General features: G+C 43.0%; 1 protein-coding gene across 16 annotated transcripts in view; it reads right to left on the bottom strand.

The window, feature by feature from the left end:
* Positions 1–20,203, bottom strand: part of LOC119007749 (protocadherin alpha-C2-like) — a 191,839-nt gene that overhangs the window by 78,751 nt on the left and 92,885 nt on the right. The window contains exon 1 of one of the 16 annotated variants that reach the window (XM_037077614.1): positions 17,190–19,668. The exons of 10 other annotated variants lie outside the window; for them this stretch is intronic. In XM_037077614.1, the coding sequence (XP_036933509.1) occupies positions 17,190–19,571 (2,382 nt within the window). In that variant the 5' untranslated portion in view covers positions 19,572–19,668. Of the gene's footprint in view, positions 1–474; positions 2,969–3,817; positions 6,309–7,195; positions 9,736–10,640; positions 13,182–13,901; positions 16,381–17,189; positions 19,669–20,203 lie in introns of those variants that run through there. 5 more of the 16 variants (XM_037077613.1, XM_037077612.1, XM_037077620.1 and 2 more) reach the window with 5 other exon arrangements.

The following is a 20,203-nucleotide window of genomic DNA, read 5'->3' as shown; positions in this document are numbered from 1 at the left end:
ATGAAATATGTGCCACATTGTAAGTTTTTAATGCCAAAATACATGTAATTGTATTTCAATACACTGTGGACTTTAATTACGTTTTCTCTTGCAACATGTTCTTGGAATGGCCGTTTTTTCACAAAAGTTTAGTTCAGCACCACGGATAGCGACAAACACCAAGACTGCAAATCTGCAGCCAAAAGGACAAACTGAACTGAACCTTACTGAACAGCAAGCTAACAGTCTACAATATAAAACTACAAACTCAGTGACATGAAATACTTTTACGTAACACGATATCCTTCTGAATTCAAAAGGACAGTCCATTTAACACCGATTTCTTGAGTCACATACAGGACTAGTAAGACTCTTTTTAATAATAATGTAAACAATACTGCAGCATTACGTAACTAATTATCTTATCTAACACAAAGTGCAATGGAGCATTTAACTATTCTCTACTATGAGGGTTGAATGCAAATATGTTCTTACCTTCTCCTTGTTGGGTAAAGTCTGAGTTCTTGTAAAAGTGTCTCCGCTGTTTATACTGATCAGTTCCGCATCTACAGGCGGAAACGGTGCGGGGAAAACTACTACGTCACTCTTGAGCGTGTCTGAGCTGAAACACACGTCATACTGCTGAGTAGATTTGGAGTAAGACCAGCTCCCGTCAGGGTGGGTGGTGATCATGGGGGCTCCGTACCTGCTGAAACTGCCGTCTGTCCTGTGGCATTTGACAGCTATTAAACTGATGAGACTGAGCAGAAAGATGACCGACACCGACACGATGGCGATCAGCAGATACAGGTTCAAATCAGAGAAGCTCTCCTCCTTTATGGGCACATGTCTGAACTGAGTCTGGATGTCAGCTGTGCTTTCGACCACCACCACATCAATAGTCACAGTAGCTGACAGGGAGGGTTCTCCGTTATCAGAGACCAACACCACCAAGGGGTGAGTTTTCAGGTCATTGTCACTCATTCTCCTCTTAGTCCTGATCTCTCCGGTGCTGGTTCCGATCCGGAACAGGTTGTTTCCTTTGGGCTCTGACAGGTGATAAGACAGCAGCGCATTGTATCCAGAGTCTGCGTCTACAGCCCTGATCTTTGCCACAAAGTATCCCGCTTCAGCAGAATAGGGGATGCTCTCACTGTTAACGGAGCCGTGCTCAGAATAGGGCGCGAGAATTGTTGGATTATTGTCATTTTCATCGAGTATTAAAACGTTCACAGTCACGTTGCTGCTGAGCGGAGGAACACCAGAGTCTGTGGCCTGAACTTTAAACTGAAACGTTTTTAATTCCTCGAAGTTAAACGACTGCAGACTGACTATATCTCCAGTCTCTGAGTTGATGTTTATCATTGTAGAAAACGGTAACGTGTTCGTGTTACTTTGTAAAAATGAATATCTCACCTGACTGTTCTGGTCAACGTCAGCATCAGTTGCTGTCACAGTTTTAATAATTGCTCCCACTGGACTGTTCTCCTTCACATATACATTGATTATGTTTTCCGTGAACAGAGGTGCGTTATCATTCACATCAGACACGTGTACATTAATGACGCTCGTGCTGGACAGTGGGGGGCTGCCCTCATCAGTAGCAGTGATGCTGATGTTGTATTGAGACGCGCTCTCTCTGTCTAGAGGACCGTCCACCACCAACGAATAGTAATTCTTATAATTAGACTCTAATTTAAATGGGACATTGTCGGAAATGTTACATTTCACTATCCCGTTTTTACCTCCGTCTTTATCAAGAACTGAAACAAGTGCAATGGCGGTGCCAATGGACGCATCTTCTTTAACCGCATTTAGTAGTGACGTCACAGAAATTTCAGGGGCATTGTCATTAACGTCTAAAACCTCAATCAGTAATTTGGCGTGTGAGGTCATTGGTGAGGAAGCTCCATCACTGGCTTGTACTCTGATCTCAAAAGCATTATTTTCTTCAAAGTCGATATTCTTTTTATTTGTTACAGTTCCAGTTTTTTCATCTATGTCAAACAGATCAGTTTTCTTCCCTCGGCCTACCTCACTGAACGAATATAACACTTGTCCGTTTTGTCCTGCATCTAAATCAGTAGCAATTAGTGTTATTATCGATGTCCCCATCTTAACATTTTCATACACACTGGCTTTGTACAGCTTTTGACTGAACACAGGAGCGTTATCATTTATGTCCAAGACGTTGATTATAATTAGCATAGTACCTGATTTAGCAGGTGTTCCTCCGTCAATAGCAGTCAGTGTGAGTCGAATAGCAGACTGCTTTTCTCTGTCCAAAACTTTCTGGAGCACTAATTCGACAGCTACCCTCTCCCCTTTGTTTGTTTCGAGAGAGAAGTGTTCATTCTGGCTCAGCTTGTAGGTGTTAACAGTATTTTTACCGACGTCTGCATCATGAGCCGGATGCAGAGGAAACCTTGCCCCTGCTACTGTATTTTCAGTAATATTGATGAATTGTGACGTTCTTCGAAATGACGGGGAATTGTCATTGACATCTAAGATTGTAATTTCAATCCGGTACAGTTTCAGTGGGTTATTGATAACTGCTTCTACACTGAGCGAACATTTGGGCTCGTCTCCGCAGAGCTCCTCTCGATCTATTCTCTCATTAACGTACAGGACACCAGTCTTCAGGTTTACCTCGAAATATTTTCTCTTTGATCCAGCAACGATCTGAAACATGCGGGACTCCAAATCCTGGATATTGATGCTGAGATCTTTAGCGATGTTGCCGACAACAGTCCCCAGATTCACCTCCTCTGAGACGGAGTAAGAGAGCTGCCCAGACACCGCTTCCCAGTAACAATCCAGCAGCACGACCAAGAGATATATCCACACAGAGCTCGTCCTGCTCGGTAAATGCATTATTCCACACGTCGAAAGAGCATGAAGGCAAAACCGGATAATACTGCAAAACAACCCCAAGATCGAGATCAAGAACAAAATATTTCAAACAAACATTTCCGCATTTTCATGACCAGCAACACACCCGTGCTTTGTCGTCCGACCTCTCTTTGTAACAAAGCCCACAGGAATATCATCGACTGAATCTGGGAGGAGCCCCGAGCAGCCGAAAAGGCCGTCTAAATGTGGTGGTCTACAGCGTCCCCCTGTGGACACAATCTCTACGTACACTCTATATCAATCATAATGACAGTGGAAAATGGACAACATTCTCAGTGCTCAGTCTACATTAAACAATTGTATAGTCAAACGATGAATTAAAACGCAAGAAATTTCAGTCTATTGATTAAGAGATTAACTTTGTAATATAATGTTAATAATATCAATTACAACCTCTTTGTGAAATAAACGTAATGCTCAAACAAAAGGCTTTCAGTACTGGCAATGAGAAGACATCAATAAATACTAACTGACTTTAATTTATCTGAAGGAAGTTGACTCTTAAGACTGAATCAAAATAGTTTTCTAATAGATATGTCAGGAAATATGTGACCCATTGTATTGTTTTTTAAGAAAAGTTTTGTTCAGCACCACGGATAGCGACAAACACCGAGACTGCACATCTGCAGCCAAAAAGACACACTGAACTGAACTTTATTGAACAGCAAGCTAAGAGTCAACAATACCAAACTACAAACTCGGTGACATGAATTAGTTTTACGTGACACAATATCCTTTTGAATTCAAAAGGACAGTCAATTTAATACTCCTTTTTTGAATTCTATACAGGACTTGTAAGACTCTTTTTAATAATAATGTAAACACTACTACAGCATCACTTAACTAATTATCTTATCTAACACAAAGTGCAATGGAACATTTATCTATTTTCTACTATGAGGGTTGAATACAAATATGTTCTTACCTTTTCTTTGTTGGGTAACGTCTGAGTTCTTGTAAAAGTGTCTCCTCCATTAATACTGATCAGTTCCGCATCTACAGGCGGAAACGGTGCGGGGAAAACCACTACGTCACTCTTGAGCGTGTCTGAGCTGAAACACACGTCATACTGCTGAGTAGATTTGGAGTAAGACCAGCTCCCGTCAGGGTGGGTGGTGATCATGGGGGCTCCGTACCTGCTGAAACTGCCGTCTGTCCTGTGGCATTTGACAGCTATTAAACTGATGAGACTGAGCAGAAAGATGACCGACACCGACACGATGGCGATCAGCAGATACAGGTTCAAATCAGAGAAGCTCTCCTCCTTTATGGGCACATGTCTGAACTGAGTCTGGATGTCAACTGTGCTTTCGACCACCACCACATCAATAGTCACAGTAGCTGACAGGGAGGGTTCTCCGTTATCAGAGACTAACACCACCAAGGGGTGAGTTTTCAGGTCATTGTCACTCATTCTCCTCTTAGTCCTGATCTCTCCGGTGCTGGTTCCGATCCGGAACAGGTTGTTTCCTTTGGGCTCTGACAGGTGATAAGACAGCAGTGCATTGTATCCAGAGTCTGCGTCTACAGCCCTGATCTTTGCCACAAAGTATCCCGCCTCAGCAGAATAGGGGATGCTCTCACTGTTAACGGAGCCGTGCTCAGAATAGGGCGCGAGAATTGTTGGATTATTGTCATTTTCATCGAGTATTAAAACGTTCACAGTCACGTTGCTGCTGAGTGGAGGAACACCAGAGTCTGTGGCCTGAACTTTAAACTGAAACGTTTTTGTCTCCTCGAAGTTAAAAGACTGCAGACTGACTATATCTCCAGTCTCTGAGTTAATGTTCACCATTGTGGACAGGGGGACTGAGTTACTGTTATTTTCTAGAATTGAGTAGCTCACCTGGGCATTTTGATCAATGTCCGCATCAACTGCATATACTCTCTTTAGGACAGCTCCTACCGGACTGTTCTCTCTTAAATAAATATTGATTAAACTGTCTGAAAAACGAGGTGCATTGTCATTGACATCTGAAATATCAACAGTAATTTCACTGGTGCTCGTGAGAGGAGGGATTCCATCATCTGTAGCTGTGATGGTCACGTTATAATGTGAAGCACTCTCTCTGTCCAGCTGTCCGTCTACTACCAAAGAATAATAGTTTTTATAATTTGTTTCTAATTTAAAGGGACTTTCATTTTTAATATCGCAGTGAACTGCACCATTTTTCCCTCCGTCCCTGTCCATAACTGACACTAGTGCTACAGCAGTACCCACTTTTGCATCTTCTTTCACTCTGTTCATTAATGATGTTACAGATATTTCAGGAGTATTGTCATTTAAGTCCACCACCTCTATTAGTACTTTACACTGGGCTGCCATCGGAGGATAGCCTTTGTCACTAGCTTGGACGCGTATCTCGAAAGCCGAGTGCTCTTCAAAGTCAATCTTTCCCTTAACCGTTATTAACCCTGTGTGCTCATCAATTTGAAATATTTCCAAAACATGATCCTGATCTTTGCTGCCCAGTGAATATGAAATCTCACCGTTTGGTCCATCATCAGCGTCTGTCGCTGTTACTGTTATTACTGATGTGCCAAGCAGTACATTTTCAGTAATAGTTGTTTTATACAATGATTTGGTAAAGACTGGGATGTTATCATTGTTGTCTAAGACTTTGATTATTATCTGTGATGTTCCAGATTTCGGAGGCGTTCCTCCGTCCACAGCAGTCAATGTGAGTTTAATCACCGGTTGTTTTTCTCTGTCTAAAGGTTTCTGAAGGACCAGCTCGGCAGAAACACTCTCTCCTTTGTTCACTGATAATGAGAAATGCTCATTTTGATTTAGCTTGTACGTGCTAATACCGTTTTTTCCGACATCGGCATCATAGGCCGACAGCACAAGGAACTTCGTCCCAGGTAGTGTGCTTTCGGCTATTTCAATACTTTGCGAATTCGTACTGAAAGTGGGATGATTATCATTTACATCTAGGATGTTTATGTCTAGCCGATATAGCTTCAAGGGAGAATTTATCACAGCCTCTACACTCACTGTGCACGTCTTTGCCTTCGCACAAAGCTCCTCTCTGTCTATTCTCTCATTGACAAAGAGAACACCAGTCTTCAAATTTACCTCGAAATATTTTCTCTTGGATCCGCTTACAATCTGAAACATACGAGACTCCAGTTCATCAGCACTGAGGTTTAGATCCTTGGCTATATTTCCGACAGAAGTCCCCGGATTCACCTCTTCAGATATGGAGTAGGAGAGCTGCCCAGACACCGATTCCCAGTAACAATCCAGCAGCACAAACAACACGTACGCCACCACGGGACTCCTGTTTATGGAAAACATAATCCAACGCGCAACGTGAGTTAAGCATAGGAACGAGCCAAATGGATGTCGAGTATTACGGGAAACTGTGTCCCTTTTCCCTGTGATTCCCCCACAATGCAGGTAATGCCCGAGTCTTCTCTCTGTGCGTCTGCCTCTCTTTGTGTCAAAGCCCACGAAAGACATCATCACGCTCTTAATCTGGGAGGGGCGTCAGGCCTTCAGTCAAACCTTTTCTGTTTTATGGTCTACAGCGCCCCCGTATGGACGTGTGGACTGATTACATTACAAATCAAAAGGAAGAATATAGCATGACACAAATCACCTGTCTTTAATTCTCATCCCAACGTGACCAGCTTTCAAACGAACAGAAAGCCAGACAGAGAAGATTTCTTTCTTAGAAACAAACTGAATTAATTTGTCGTATTATCTGGTAATATGCAACATTTAATGTATTTCAAAAAGTAGAAAATCTCAAAGGATCATCATTGATATGCTCAAAGAAGACAGGATGAAAGCAAATTGCAAGATCTGGCAGAAAAAGGAATGCCTCGGTATAAAATTATTCAACCAGTTCACAATGAACTATAATAACAATCAAATGGACAAAAAAGCAGACAAACAGCGAAATCTGACCCACCATCAAATTTATAATACATAACTTGCACCCAAACCAATTCAATGTATTGCTTGCCATGAAAAAATTAAATAGTACAACACCAACATGATGGTCTTGTTGGGTTAGGCTAGTTCTGGTCTTCAGCACCATGGACAGCGACTACTGCATTGAAGATACTGTTTTAGGCCTGCAATCATAGATGATTACAGGTGCAAATATTCACCATTTTTTAAAAACGATTCAGTGGGATCACTCGAGGAAATCATTTTACACAACAACTGAGCACATTCAGTGAGATCTAACTAAAAAAGAAAGGGAAAATTATATGAATGACGAACAAAGCCAGCATTTGGAAACACTGAATCATCTTGAGCTGTAGACCATTGCAAATGGGCTGATCTTACCTTCTCCTTGTTGGGTAAAGTCTGAGTTCTTGTAAAAGTGTCTCCGCTGTTTATACTGATCAGTTCCGCATCTACAGGTGGAAACGGTGCGGGGAAAACTACTACGTCACTCTTGAGCGTGTCCGAGCTGAAACACACGTCATACTGCTGAGTAGATTTGGAGTAAGACCAGCTCCCGTCAGGGTGGGTGGTGATCATGGGGGCTCCGTACCTGCTGAAACTGCCGTCTGTCCTGTGGCATTTGACAGCTATTAAACTGATGAGACTGAGCAGAAAGATGACCGACACCGACACGATGGCGATCAGCAGATACAGGTTCAAATCAGAGAAGCTCTCCTCCTTTATGGGCACATGTCTGAACTGAGTCTGGATGTCAGCTGTGCTTTCGACCACCACCACATCGATAGTCACAGTAGCTGACAGGGAGGGTTCTCCGTTATCAGAGACCAACACCACCAAGGGGTGAGTTTTCAGGTCATTGTCACTCATTCTCCTCTTAGTCCTGATCTCTCCGGTGCTGGTTCCGATCCGGAAGAGGTTGTTTCCTTTGGGCTCTGACAGGTGATAAGACAGCAGTGCATTGTATCCAGAGTCTGCGTCTACAGCCCTGATCTTTGCCACAAAGTATCCCGCTTCAGCAGAATAGGGGATGCTCTCACTGTTAACGGAGCCGTGCTCAGAATAGGGCGCGAGAATTGTTGGATTATTGTCATTTTCATCGAGTATTAAAACGTTCACAGTCACGTTGCTGCTGAGCGGAGGAACACCAGAGTCTGTGGCCTGAACTTTAAACTGAAACGTTTTTAATTCCTCAAAGTTAAAAGACTGCAGACTGACTATATCTCCAGTCTCTGAGTTGATGTTTATCATTGTAGAAAATGGTAATGTGTTCGTGTTACTTTGTAAAAATGAATATCTCACCTGACTGTTCTGGTCAACGTCAGCATCAGTTGCTGTCACAGTTTTAATAATTGCTCCCACTGGACTGTTCTCCTTCACATATACATTGATTATGTTTTCTGTGAACAGAGGTGCGTTATCATTCACATCAGACACGTGTACATTAATGACGCTCGTGCTGGACAGTGGGGGGCTGCCCTCATCAGTAGCAGTGATGCTGATGTTGTATTGAGACGCGCTCTCTCTGTCTAGAGGACCGTCCACCACCAACGAATAGTAATTCTTATAATTTGACTCTAATTTAAAAGGGACGTCGTTGGAAATTTTACAGTTCACCATCCCGTTTTTACCTCCGTCTTTATCAAGTACTGAAACAAGTGCAATGGCGGTGCCAATGGACGCATCTTCTTTAACCGCATTTAGTAGTGACGTCACAGAAATTTCAGGGGCATTGTCATTAACGTCTAAAACTTCAATCAATAATTTGACGTGTGAGGTGAGAGGAGGAGAACCTCCATCACTGGCTTGTACTCTGATCTCGAAAGCATTATTTTCCTCAAAGTCGATATTTTTTTTGTTTGTTACAGTTCCAGTTTTCTCGTCTATAGCAAACAGATCAGTTTGTTTCCCTCGGCCTGCTTTACTGAACGAATACAACACTTGTGCATTTTGTCCTGCATCTAAATCAGTAGCATTTACTGTTACTATTGACGTTCCAATCTTGGCGTTTTCATTCACTCTGGCTTTGTACAGAGTTTGACTGAATACAGGAGGATTATCATTATTGTCCAAGACGTTGACTGTAATCACCATAGTGCCTGATTTAGCAGGTGTTCCTCCATCAATAGCAGTGAGTGTAAGTCGGACCACAGACTGTTTTTCTCTGTCTAAAACTTTCTGAAGCACTAATTCGGGAGATACACTTTCACCTTTATGTGTAGCGAGAGAGAAGTATTCATTTTGACTGAGCTTATAGGTATTTACTGTATTTTTACCGACGTCTGCATCATCAGCAGGATGCAGAGGAAACTTAGCCCCTGCTGCTGTGCTCTCACTAATGTCGAATACTTCTGACGTGCTAAGAAAAGAAGGCGAATTATCATTCACATCTGAAATCGTAATTTCAATCTGGTACACTTTTAATGGATTATTGATAACTGCTTCTACACTGAGCGAACATTTGGGCTCGTCTCCGCAGAGCTCCTCTCGATCTATTCTCTCATTAACGTACAGGACACCAGTCTTCATGTTTACCTCGAAATATTTTCTCTTTGATCCAGCAACGATCTGAAACATGCGGGACTCCAAATCCTGGACATTGATGCTCAGATCTTTAGCGATGTTTCCGACAACAGTCCCCAGATTCACCTCCTCTGCGACGGAGTAAGACAGCTGCCCAGACACCGCTTCCCAGTAACAATCCAGCAGCACTACCAAGAGATATATCCACACAGAGCTCGTCCTGCTCGTTAAATGCATTATTCCACCCGTCGAGAAGAGGCATAGAGATAAAATCGGCCAATAATCTCACTCACAAAGCGAAATTAAACATGACAGGGGACTACGCGAAATTATTTCCTCTGCACATTTATACCACAATAAGAAAACGGTCGTTGCACCGTTCTCGCTCGTCCACTGAGTCTCTTTGTTTCAATCGCCGGAGAAAAATCATCATATCCTCTGAATCTGGGAGGAGCCCCGAGCCTCCACATCGGAAGTTCAAATGTGATGGTCTACAATGTCCTCATGTGGACAATTGGAAGTACTACATCCAGCATCAACACATTAAAATATTAGCAGGACCCTTTCATTCTTAATTTCCCAAAGAACATTCAGTCAAGCAGTTCTGTATTTTAAAGGGTCAGTCAGCATAACCGTCTTTGTTATTATACTGATGCTCTAGGTCAGTTTTTTATGTATTCTGGTAAAGTGAGAAACCTATTTTAATAACTGAGTCAGCATGTTGTGTGTATAAGACAGTATTGAAAATATCTACACTACGGAATGATTGCTCAATTTAGTAATTTCAATTAAAAGAGACACACAAAAATATTTAATAAAGAAACCATGAACAAAGTCAATCGAGAGACTTAAATAAGGTTGCTGATAAATGGCACAATCTGTTATGCTATATTGTCAAATAATTATTGCCAAGGATATGAATCATTATGTAAACTTCTAACCAACAAGGTGGCTATTTCCATACAATTAAACATAGTATTTTTCTTGTCAGTGAATAGATTTCAGTTTCTGTCACCTGGTTAGAAACAAACCACTGCCAGAAATGTGCGTTCAGAACCATGGATAGCGATCAACACACGGAATAACACATCAGCGGCAAGTAACATCAGAAACCTTACACGTATTTACAACAGCCTTAAATAAAAACACCAAGGTTATTGAAAATGTGTGTTTTAACTGCAACTCAAAGATTCGTTTCGTAGTCACTAGCATGGAACAAAGCTCTTTGAAGTCCCAAAAGTCCAATTCTGGACTTAAATGTAGTAATGGCGTGCGTAGTTACGTAATACCATCATGCCCTTACCTTCTCTTTGTTGGGTAAAGTCTGAGTCCTGGTAAAAGTGTCTCCTCCGTTTATACTAATCAGTTCCGCGTCTGCAGGCGGAAACGGTGCGGGGAAAACCACTACGTCACTCTTGAGCGTGTCTGAGCTGAAACACACGTCATACTGCTGAGTAGATTTGGAGTAAGACCAGCTCCCGTCAGGGTGGGTGGTGATCATGGGGGCTCCGTACCTGCTGAAACTGCCGTCTGTCCTGTGGCATTTGACAGCTATTAAACTGATGAGACTGAGCAGAAAGATGACCGACACCGACACGATGGCGATCAGCAGATACAGGTTCAAATCAGAGAAGCTCTCCTCCTTTATGGGCACATGTCTGAACTGAGTCTGGATGTCAGCTGTGCTTTCGACCACCACCACATCAATAGTCACAGTAGCTGACAGGGAGGGTTCTCCGTTATCAGAGACCAACACCACCAAGGGGTGAGTTTTCAGGTCATTGTCACTCATTCTCCTCTTAGTCCTGATCTCTCCGGTGCTGGTTCCGATCCGGAACAGGTTGTTTCCTTTGGGCTCAGACAGGTGATAAGACAGCAGCGCATTGTATCCAGAGTCTGCGTCTACAGCCCTGATCTTTGCCACAAAGTATCCCGCTTCAGCAGAATAGGGGATGCTCTCACTGTTAACGGAGCCGTGCTCAGAATAGGGCGCGAGAATTGTTGGATGATTGTCATTTTCATCGAGTATTAAAACGTTCACGGTCACGTTGCTGCTGAGTGGAGGAACACCAGAGTCTGTGGCCTGAACTTTAAACTGAAACGTTTTTAATTCCTCGAAGTTAAAAGACTGCAGACTGACTATATCTCCAGTCTCTGAGTTGATGTTTATCATTGTAGAAAACGGCAACGTGTTCGTGTTACTTTGTAAAAATGAATATCTCACCTGACCGTTCTGATTGATATCAGCATCAGTTGCAGTCACAGTTTTAATAACTGCTCCTACTGGACTGTTCTCCTTCACATAAACATTAATGAGCGGCTCTGAGAAACGAGGCGGGTTATCATTGACATCAGAAACATGAACAGTCACTGTGCTGGTGCTGGAGAGAGGCGGAGTCCCTTCATCAGTTGCTACGATAGTGACATTGTAATCTGCTGTAGCTTCTCTGTCAAGTGGACCATCAACTACTAACGAATAATAGTTTTTGTAGTTTGTGTCCAATTTAAAGGGGGCATCATTTGTAATAACAGCCTTTACAGCCCCGTTTTTCCCTCCATCTTTGTCCAGTACAGAGACAAGTGCAATAGCAGTACCTACTTCTGCATCCTCCTTCACTGTGTTTAGCAGTGACGTCACAGTGATCTCGGGAGCGTTGTCGTTTAGGTCCACCACCTCTACCAGCACTTTACAATGAGCAGACATGGGAGGCTGCCCTCTGTCACTGGCCTGTGCGCGAATCTCAAACGCAGGATGTTCCTCAAAGTCGATCTTGCCCTTGACTAATATCGCACCCGTTTTAGAATCAATTTGAAACAAGTCTAAAACAAGATCCTGGCCTTTTTGCCTTAAGGAATACTCTATTTCACTATTTAAACCCTCATCAGCGTCTGTTGCATTCAGTATCATCACAGTAGATCTTGTCGGCAAGTTTTCAGAAATTTGAATTTTATACAAAGGACTACTGAATACAGGATGGTTGTCATTTATATCCAAAACGTTGATAATAATTTGTGAGGTTCCTGATCTGGATGGATTTCCTCCATCTACTGCAGTCAGTGTAAGCTTTATAACAGAGTCATGCTCGCGGTCTAAAGATTTCTTCAGTACTAACTCTGCAGACACACTGTCTCCTGCTTTGTGTATTTCTAAAGAGAAATAGTCATTATTGTTGAGCTTGTAGGTATTAACACCGTTTCTGCCTACATCCAAATCCGATGCCTCTGTCAGTCCAAATTTCACTCCCGGTAAAGTATTTTCAGCAATATCAAGTGTCTGCAGCTGCTCAGAGAAAACAGGTGCATTATCATTTATATCGAGTATATTAATCTCCAAACGGTAAAGCTTCAGTGGATTGTTGATCACGGCCTCTACACTGACAGTACATTTTGTAGCCTTCGCACAAAGCTCCTCACGGTCTATTCTTTCATTCACATAAAGAAAACCAGTTTTCAGATTTACATCGAAATATTTTCTGTTTGATCCGCTAACGATCTGAAACATGCGAGACTCTAAATCCTGGACATTAAGATTTAGATCTTTGGCGACATTTCCGACAGAAGTCCCCGGGTTTACCTCCTCTGATACGGAATACGAGAGCTGTCCAGACACCGCTTCCCAACAATAGTTCAGCAGCACGGCCACGAAACATATCCGAACCAGCCTCGATCTTCTTGAGAAATGCATCATTATATCCAATCCGAGAAAGGCATGAATCTCAGTCCAACCTCCCGTCACTCATTCATAGTCAAAGTAAAGTGTACAAGTCCAGTTTCTTTCATTTTCATGAGCCAGTTGGAAAATGTATTTCGCCCTCTTCTCTCTCTCGCTCTGCGTCTCTTTGTAACAAAGCCGAGAGAAACATCATCATCCTCATCCTGTGTTTCTGGGAGGAGTCTTGTGCCTCCTGAAATAATGTTCAGATGTCATGGTCTACAGTGTCCCCGTGTGGTCATGTACCATAAGTGCATACAACATCAGGCAACAGCAGTGGATTGATCAACCAACTGCGAAAACTGACCAGTCTCATAGTAACGTGAATAAATGATTACAACTTTGTCAACCGATCATAACGAAATGCCATGTAGTGTTTCTCTTATTATCCTTCTCTGTCATTTTCTAACATTTGCCTTGTTTTTTTAACCTATACCAAAACACACTCACCTGTTACTGATATGTTGTACAGATATGGTTTAAGCTCCCTATTTTCCAAAAGAAAATAAATAAAAGAAAATGAAGGCCTTGAAATAGGCTGACATAAGTCAAATGTCTTCCCGAAATGTGATAAAATGATGATTGCATCTTACGCTAGAAAACTGTCAGGAATTCCAAATCTACGTGGCAGGACATGACGCTTCAAACCATTTTTCCGTGTTGCACTATCCGGCCGATACACAACACAGTGTGGTGCTCATTTCAGAACCATGGTCAGCGACATACACCTTCAAATAGTTTAATTATTCTGGTTTACAACACTATATAATTTCTACATCAAGCCAACGAACACATTTATGAATACAGTGCGGAAATGTGTCCAAAAGTAAGTCTTTAACATAGTTGTCTTACCTTCTCTTTGTTGGGTAAAGTCTGAGTTCTGGTAAAAGTGTCTCCGCTGTTAATACTGATCAGTTCCGCATCTACAGGCGGAAACGGTGCGGGGAAAACCACTACGTCACTCTTGAGCGTGTCTGAGCTGAAACACACGTCATACTGCTGAGTAGATTTGGAGTAAGACCAGCTCCCGTCAGGGTGGGTGGTGATCATGGGGGCTCCGTACCTGCTGAAACTGCCGTCTGTCCTGTGGCATTTGACAGCTATTAAACTGATGAGACTGAGCAGAAAGATGACCGACACCGACACGATGGCGATCAGCAGATACAGGTTCAAATCAGAGAAGCTCTCCTCCTTTATGGGCACATGTCTGAACTGAGTCTGGATGTCAGCCGTGCTTTCGACCACCACCACATCAATAGTCACAGTAGCTGACAGGGAGGGTTCTCCGTTATCAGAGACCAACACCACCAAGGGGTGAGTTTTCAGGTCATTGTCACTCATTCTCCTCTTAGTCCTGATCTCTCCGGTGCTGGTTCCGATCCGGAAGAGGTTGTTTCCTTTGGGCTCTGACAGGTGATAAGACAGCAGCGCATTGTATCCAGAGTCTGCGTCTACAGCCCTGATCTTTGCCACAAAGTATCCCGCTTCAGCAGAATAGGGGATGCTCTCACTGTTAATGGAGCCGTGCTCAGAATAGGGCGCGAGAATTGTTGGATTATTGTCATTTTCATCGAGTATTAAAACGTTCACAGTCACGTTGCTGCTGAGCGGAGGAACACCAGAGTCTGTGGCCTGAACTTTAAACTGAAACGTTTTTAATTCCTCAAAGTTAAAAGACTGCAGACTGACTATATCTCCAGTCTCTGAGTTGATATTTATCATTGTAGAAAACGGCAACGTGTTCGTGTTACTTTGTAGAAATGAATATCTCACCTGACCGTTCTGATTGATATCGGCATCAGTTGCAGTCACAGTTTTAATAACTGCTCCTACTGGACTGTTCTCCTTCACATAAACATTAATGAGCGGCTCTGAGAAACGAGGCGGGTTATCATTGACATCAGAAACATGAACAATCACTGTGCTGGTGCTGGAGAGAGGCGGAATCCCTTCATCAGTTGCTACGATAGTGACATTGTAATCCGCTGTAGCTTCTCTGTCAAGTGGACCATCAACTACTAACGAATAATAGTTTTTATAGTTTGTGTCCAATTTAAAGGGGGCATCATTTGTAATAACAGCCTTTACAGCCCCGTTTTTCCCTCCATCTTTGTCCAGTACAGAGACAAGTGCAATAGCAGTACCTACTTCTGCATCCTCCTTCACTGTGTTTAGCAGTGACGTCACAGTGATTTCGGGAGCGTTGTCGTTTAGGTCCACCACCTCTACCAGCACTTTACAATGAGCAGACATGGGAGGCTGCCCTCTGTCACTGGCCTGTGCGTGAATCTCAAACGCAGGATGCTCTTCGTAATCAATCTTTCCTTTTACTAAAATCGCACCTGTTTTAGAATCAGTATGAAACAAGTCTAGAATATGATCCTGCCCTTTTTTCCTCAAAGAATACTCTATTTCACTGTTTAAACCCTCATCAGCGTCTGTTGCATTCAGTATCATCACAGTAGATCCCGTCGGCAAGTTTTCAAAAATTTGAATTTTATACAAAGGTCTACTGAATACAGGATGGTTGTCATTTATATCCAAAACGTTGATAATAATTTGCGATGTTCCTGATCTGGATGGATTTCCTCCATCTACTGCAGTCAGTGTGAGCTTTATAACAGAGTCATGCTCGCGGTCTAAAGATTTCTTCAGTACTAACTCTGCAGACACACTGTCTCCTGCTTTGTGTATTTCTAAAGAAAAATAGTCATTATTGTTGAGCTTGTAGGTATTAACACCGTTTCTGCCTACATCCAAATCCGATGCCTCTATCAGTCCAAATTTCACTCCCGGTAAAGTATTTTCAGCAATATCAAGTGTCTGCAGCTGCTCAGAGAAAACAGGTGCATTATCATTTATATCGAGTATATTAATCTCCAAACGGTAAAGCTTCAGTGGATTGTTGATCACGGCCTCTACACTGACAGTACATTTTGTAGCCTTCGCACAAAGCTCCTCACGGTCTATTCTTTCATTCACATAAAGAAAACCAGTTTTCAGATTTACATCGAAATATTTTCTGTTTGATCCGCTAACGATCTGAAACATGCGAGACTCTAAATCCTGGACATTAAGATTTAGATCCTTGGCGATATTTCCGACAGAAGTCCCCGGGTTTACCTCCTCTGATACGGAATACGAGAGCTGTCCAGACACCGCTTCCCAACAATAGTTCAGCAGCACGGCCACGAAACATATCCGAACCAGCCTCGATCTTCTTGAGAAATGCATCATTATATCCAATCCGAGAAAGGCATGAATCTCAGTCCAACCTCCCGTCACTCATTCATAGTCAAAGTAAAGTGTACAAGTCCAGTTTCTTTCATTTTCATGAGTCAGTTGGAAAATGTATTTCGCCCTCTTCTCTCTCTCGCTCTGCGTCTCTTTGTAACAAAGCCGAGAGAAACATCATCATCCTCATCCTGTGTTTCTGGGAGGAGTCTTGTGCCTCCTGAAATAATGTTCAGATGTCATGGTCTACAGTGTCCCCGTGTGGTCATGTACCATAAGTGCATACAACATCAGGCAACTTAAATTCTGCTGAACATTCAGATTAACATACAGCTAACAAAAAGTCGCACGACACAAGACACCAGAAACGAATCAACTGCCTCATTTACATGTCAACAGAATAGTAAGATACAGATAAAAAATGCAGATCAACATTACTGCATTCTCTGTTTCTCTTTGGTCTAGAAATGAAGGTAACCAAATGATAAAGAGACACTTTTGATATATGTTGTACATTATGTATCAATAGAAATGTAATGTAATGGTAAGAAAGTTCCAGGGAATATGCCGGGTACCATTAGAACAACGCACTGTGAACTATTTCGGGTAGATTAAATGTCTGGAATCTGTTTTGCTCCCTACACACTGCACTCAAGACACTGTGCGCTTATTTCAGCACCATGGAGAACGACACACGGCAGAGCTGTGAGAGGAATGAATCAGAGGCTTACTTTATGTTATCTTCTGTTGTCAATAGTTGATTTACGATACATATTTGAAAACACACTTACCAATATAATATAATACTTAAAATAATATGTAATTTCTACATCAAGCCAACGAACACATTTATGAATACAGTGCGGAAATGTGTCCAAAAGTAAGTCTTTAACATAGTTGTCTTACCTTCTCTTTGTTGGGTAAAGTCTGAGTTCTGGTAAAAGTGTCTCCTCCGTTTATACTGATCAGTTCCCCATCAACAGGCGGAAACGGTGCAGGGAAAACTACTACGTCACTCTTGAGCGTGTCTGAGCTGAAACACACGTCATACTGCTGAGTAGATTTGGAGTAAGACCAGCTCCCGTCAGGGTGGGTGGTGATCATGGGGGCTCCGTACCTGCTGAAACTGCCGTCTGTCCTGTGGCATTTGACAGCTATTAAACTGATGAGACTGAGCAGAAAGATGACCGACACCGACACGATGGCGATCAGCAGATACAGGTTCAAATCAGAGAAGCTCTCCTCCTTTATGGGCACATGTCTGAACTGAGTCTGGATGTCAGCTGTGCTTTCGACCACCACCACATCAATAGTCACAGTAGCTGACAGGGAGGGTTCTCCGTTATCAGAGACCAACACCACCAAGGGGTGAGTTTTCAGGTCATTGTCACTCATTCTCCTCTTAGTCCTGATCTCTCCGGTGCTGGTTCCGATCCGGAACAGGTTGTTTCCTTTGGGCTCTGACAGGTGATAAGACAGCAGTGCATTGTATCCAGAGTCTGCGTCTACAGCCCTGATCTTTGCCACAAAGTATCCCGCTTCAGCAGAATAGGGGATGCTCTCACTGTTAACGGAGCCGTGCTCAGAATAGGGCGCGAGAATTGTTGGATTATTGTCATTTTCATCGAGTATCAAAACGTTCACAGTCACGTTGCTGCTGAGCGGAGGAACACCAGAGTCTGTGGCCTGAACTTTAAACTGAAACGTTTTTGTCTCCTCATAGTTAAAAGACTGCAGACTGACTATATCTCCAGTCTCTGAGTTGATGTTTATCATTGTAGAAAACGGTAATGTGTTCGTGTTACTTTGTAAAAATGAATATCTCACCTGACTGTTCTGGTCAACGTCAGCATCAGTCGCAGTAACAGTTTTAATAACTGCTCCTACTGGACTGTTCTCCTTCACATAAACATTAATCTGGGGCTCTGGGAACAGAGGAGCGTTATCATTAACATCTGACACGTGTATTGACAGCACACTTGTGCTCGACAGTGACGGGGTTCCTTTATCAGTGGCCTCTATAGTGACGTTGTAGTTAGCGACACTCTCTCTGTCCAGCGGCCCGTCAACTAACAAAGAAAAGTAGTTTTTGTAGTTCGGCTCGAGTTTGAAGGGGGCTTCATTTTTAATCTGAATTTTCACATCGCCGTTTTTCCCACCGTCCTTATCGAGGACTGACACTAGAGCGACCACGGTGCCTACAGCAGCGTCCTCTTTCACCGTGCCATGTAGTGACGTCACGGTGATCTCAGGAGCGTTATCGTTGAGATCCACCACCTCCACCAGCACTTTACAATGAGCTGACATCGGAGGCTGCCCTTTGTCGCTGGCCTCTACACGTATCTCAAAAGCTTTTCGCTCTTCATAGTCTATATTACCTTTGACTTTGATGACACCTGTTTGACTTTCAATTTCAAAGATGTCGAGAACGTGATCTTGATCTTTGCTTCTCAGCGAATACACAATCTCACTGTTCAGGCCCTCGTCGGCATCGGTGGCGTTCACAGCCATGACTACCGTGCCCACTGGCGTGTTTTCGGGAATTTTCGTCTTATATAACGTTTCACTGAATATCGGTATGTTATCATTAATATCTAAAACATTAACAACGAGCTGCGAGGTGCCTGATTTCGGAGGGCTCCCTCCATCGACAGCAGTCAGAGTCATGGTGATAACAGGCTGCTTCTCTCGGTCTAAAGCTTTCTGCAACACGAGCTCAGCAGACACGCTGTCACCTGCTTTGTGCACTGCCAAAGAGAAATGCTCATTTTGGCTTAATTTGTATGTACTGACTGCGTTTCTCCCCACATCTGCATCAGCTGCTTCAGATAATGCAAATTTCACTCCTGGTAGAGTACTCTCTGCGATAAACAGATTTTGAAGTTTGGTAGTGAACAACGGGGCATTGTCATTTACATCTAAAACATCTACGTCAATGCGATACAGCTTCAGCGGGTTATTTATCACGGCTTCTACACTTACTGAGCATTTGAGTTCCTCCGCGCAGAGCTCCTCTCTGTCTATCCTCTCACTGACATAAAGAACACCAGTCTTTAGATTTACCTCGAAAAATGTCCTCTTTGATCCAGAAACAATTTGAAACATACGGTGCTCCAAGTCTTGTGGATTGAGGCTGAGGTCCTTGGCGATATTTCCAACAGGAGTCCCCTGGTTTACCTCCTCTGACACGGAATATGAGAGCTGCCCAGACACCGCTTCCCAATAACACCCCAGAAGAAAAAGCCCTAGATAAATCCCGAAATAGCTCCATCTGCGAGGAGAAGACATGTTTCCATCCAGTATGAACAAAGCATTGATATGACTCCCAGTCACGGTCAGGTATTGTGTATATATGGAGGCTCTGACACGCTTTGAATGAGTGAAAATCTTGTTCCTTCCACCGTCCTCTCTTTATAACAAAGACTGAGAAAATGTCCAAGTCGCTTGAAAACAGGAGGGGCCTAGGTTTATCAGACAGTACCGCTGTCTCTGATGGATCAACAGCGGCGCCACGTGGGGGAACAGGGGACTTGCAGGCAGTGGTGACAATTTAATGCACCCTCCTCTTCAGCAGTCCTTACCTCACTTGAGAAAATATTCATAATCACAACTTCACTGAGAGAGCTGAACAGCGCATTTCAGCACCATTGACAGCATACCAGCACTTGTCCTTATTGTAATCTCACTCCACCTCCCTCCACTTCTCTCCTTCCCCATGCATTGCATATGTGCATGCAGAATTCAGGCAGTCATTTGCTTATTTGTGTACACTATGCTTAAAGTTATCTTTGGTGATGTGTGACGTAGGGCTTTCCATTGCTGTCAGAAAAGTATTGGAGTCCATTTCTGAATTGCATCCTGTTCTTGGTCAGCCAGTCTTTCCTCAATAGTTAAGACTTTTAGCTATGATTAATGTTTTG

The sequence above is a fragment of the Acanthopagrus latus genome, chromosome 18 (assembly GCF_904848185.1).
Source record: "Acanthopagrus latus isolate v.2019 chromosome 18, fAcaLat1.1, whole genome shotgun sequence".
NCBI lineage: Eukaryota > Metazoa > Chordata > Actinopteri > Spariformes > Sparidae > Acanthopagrus > Acanthopagrus latus.
The sequence above is the reverse complement of the archived record's forward strand: the minus strand, read 5'-3'. Positions and strand labels throughout refer to the sequence as shown.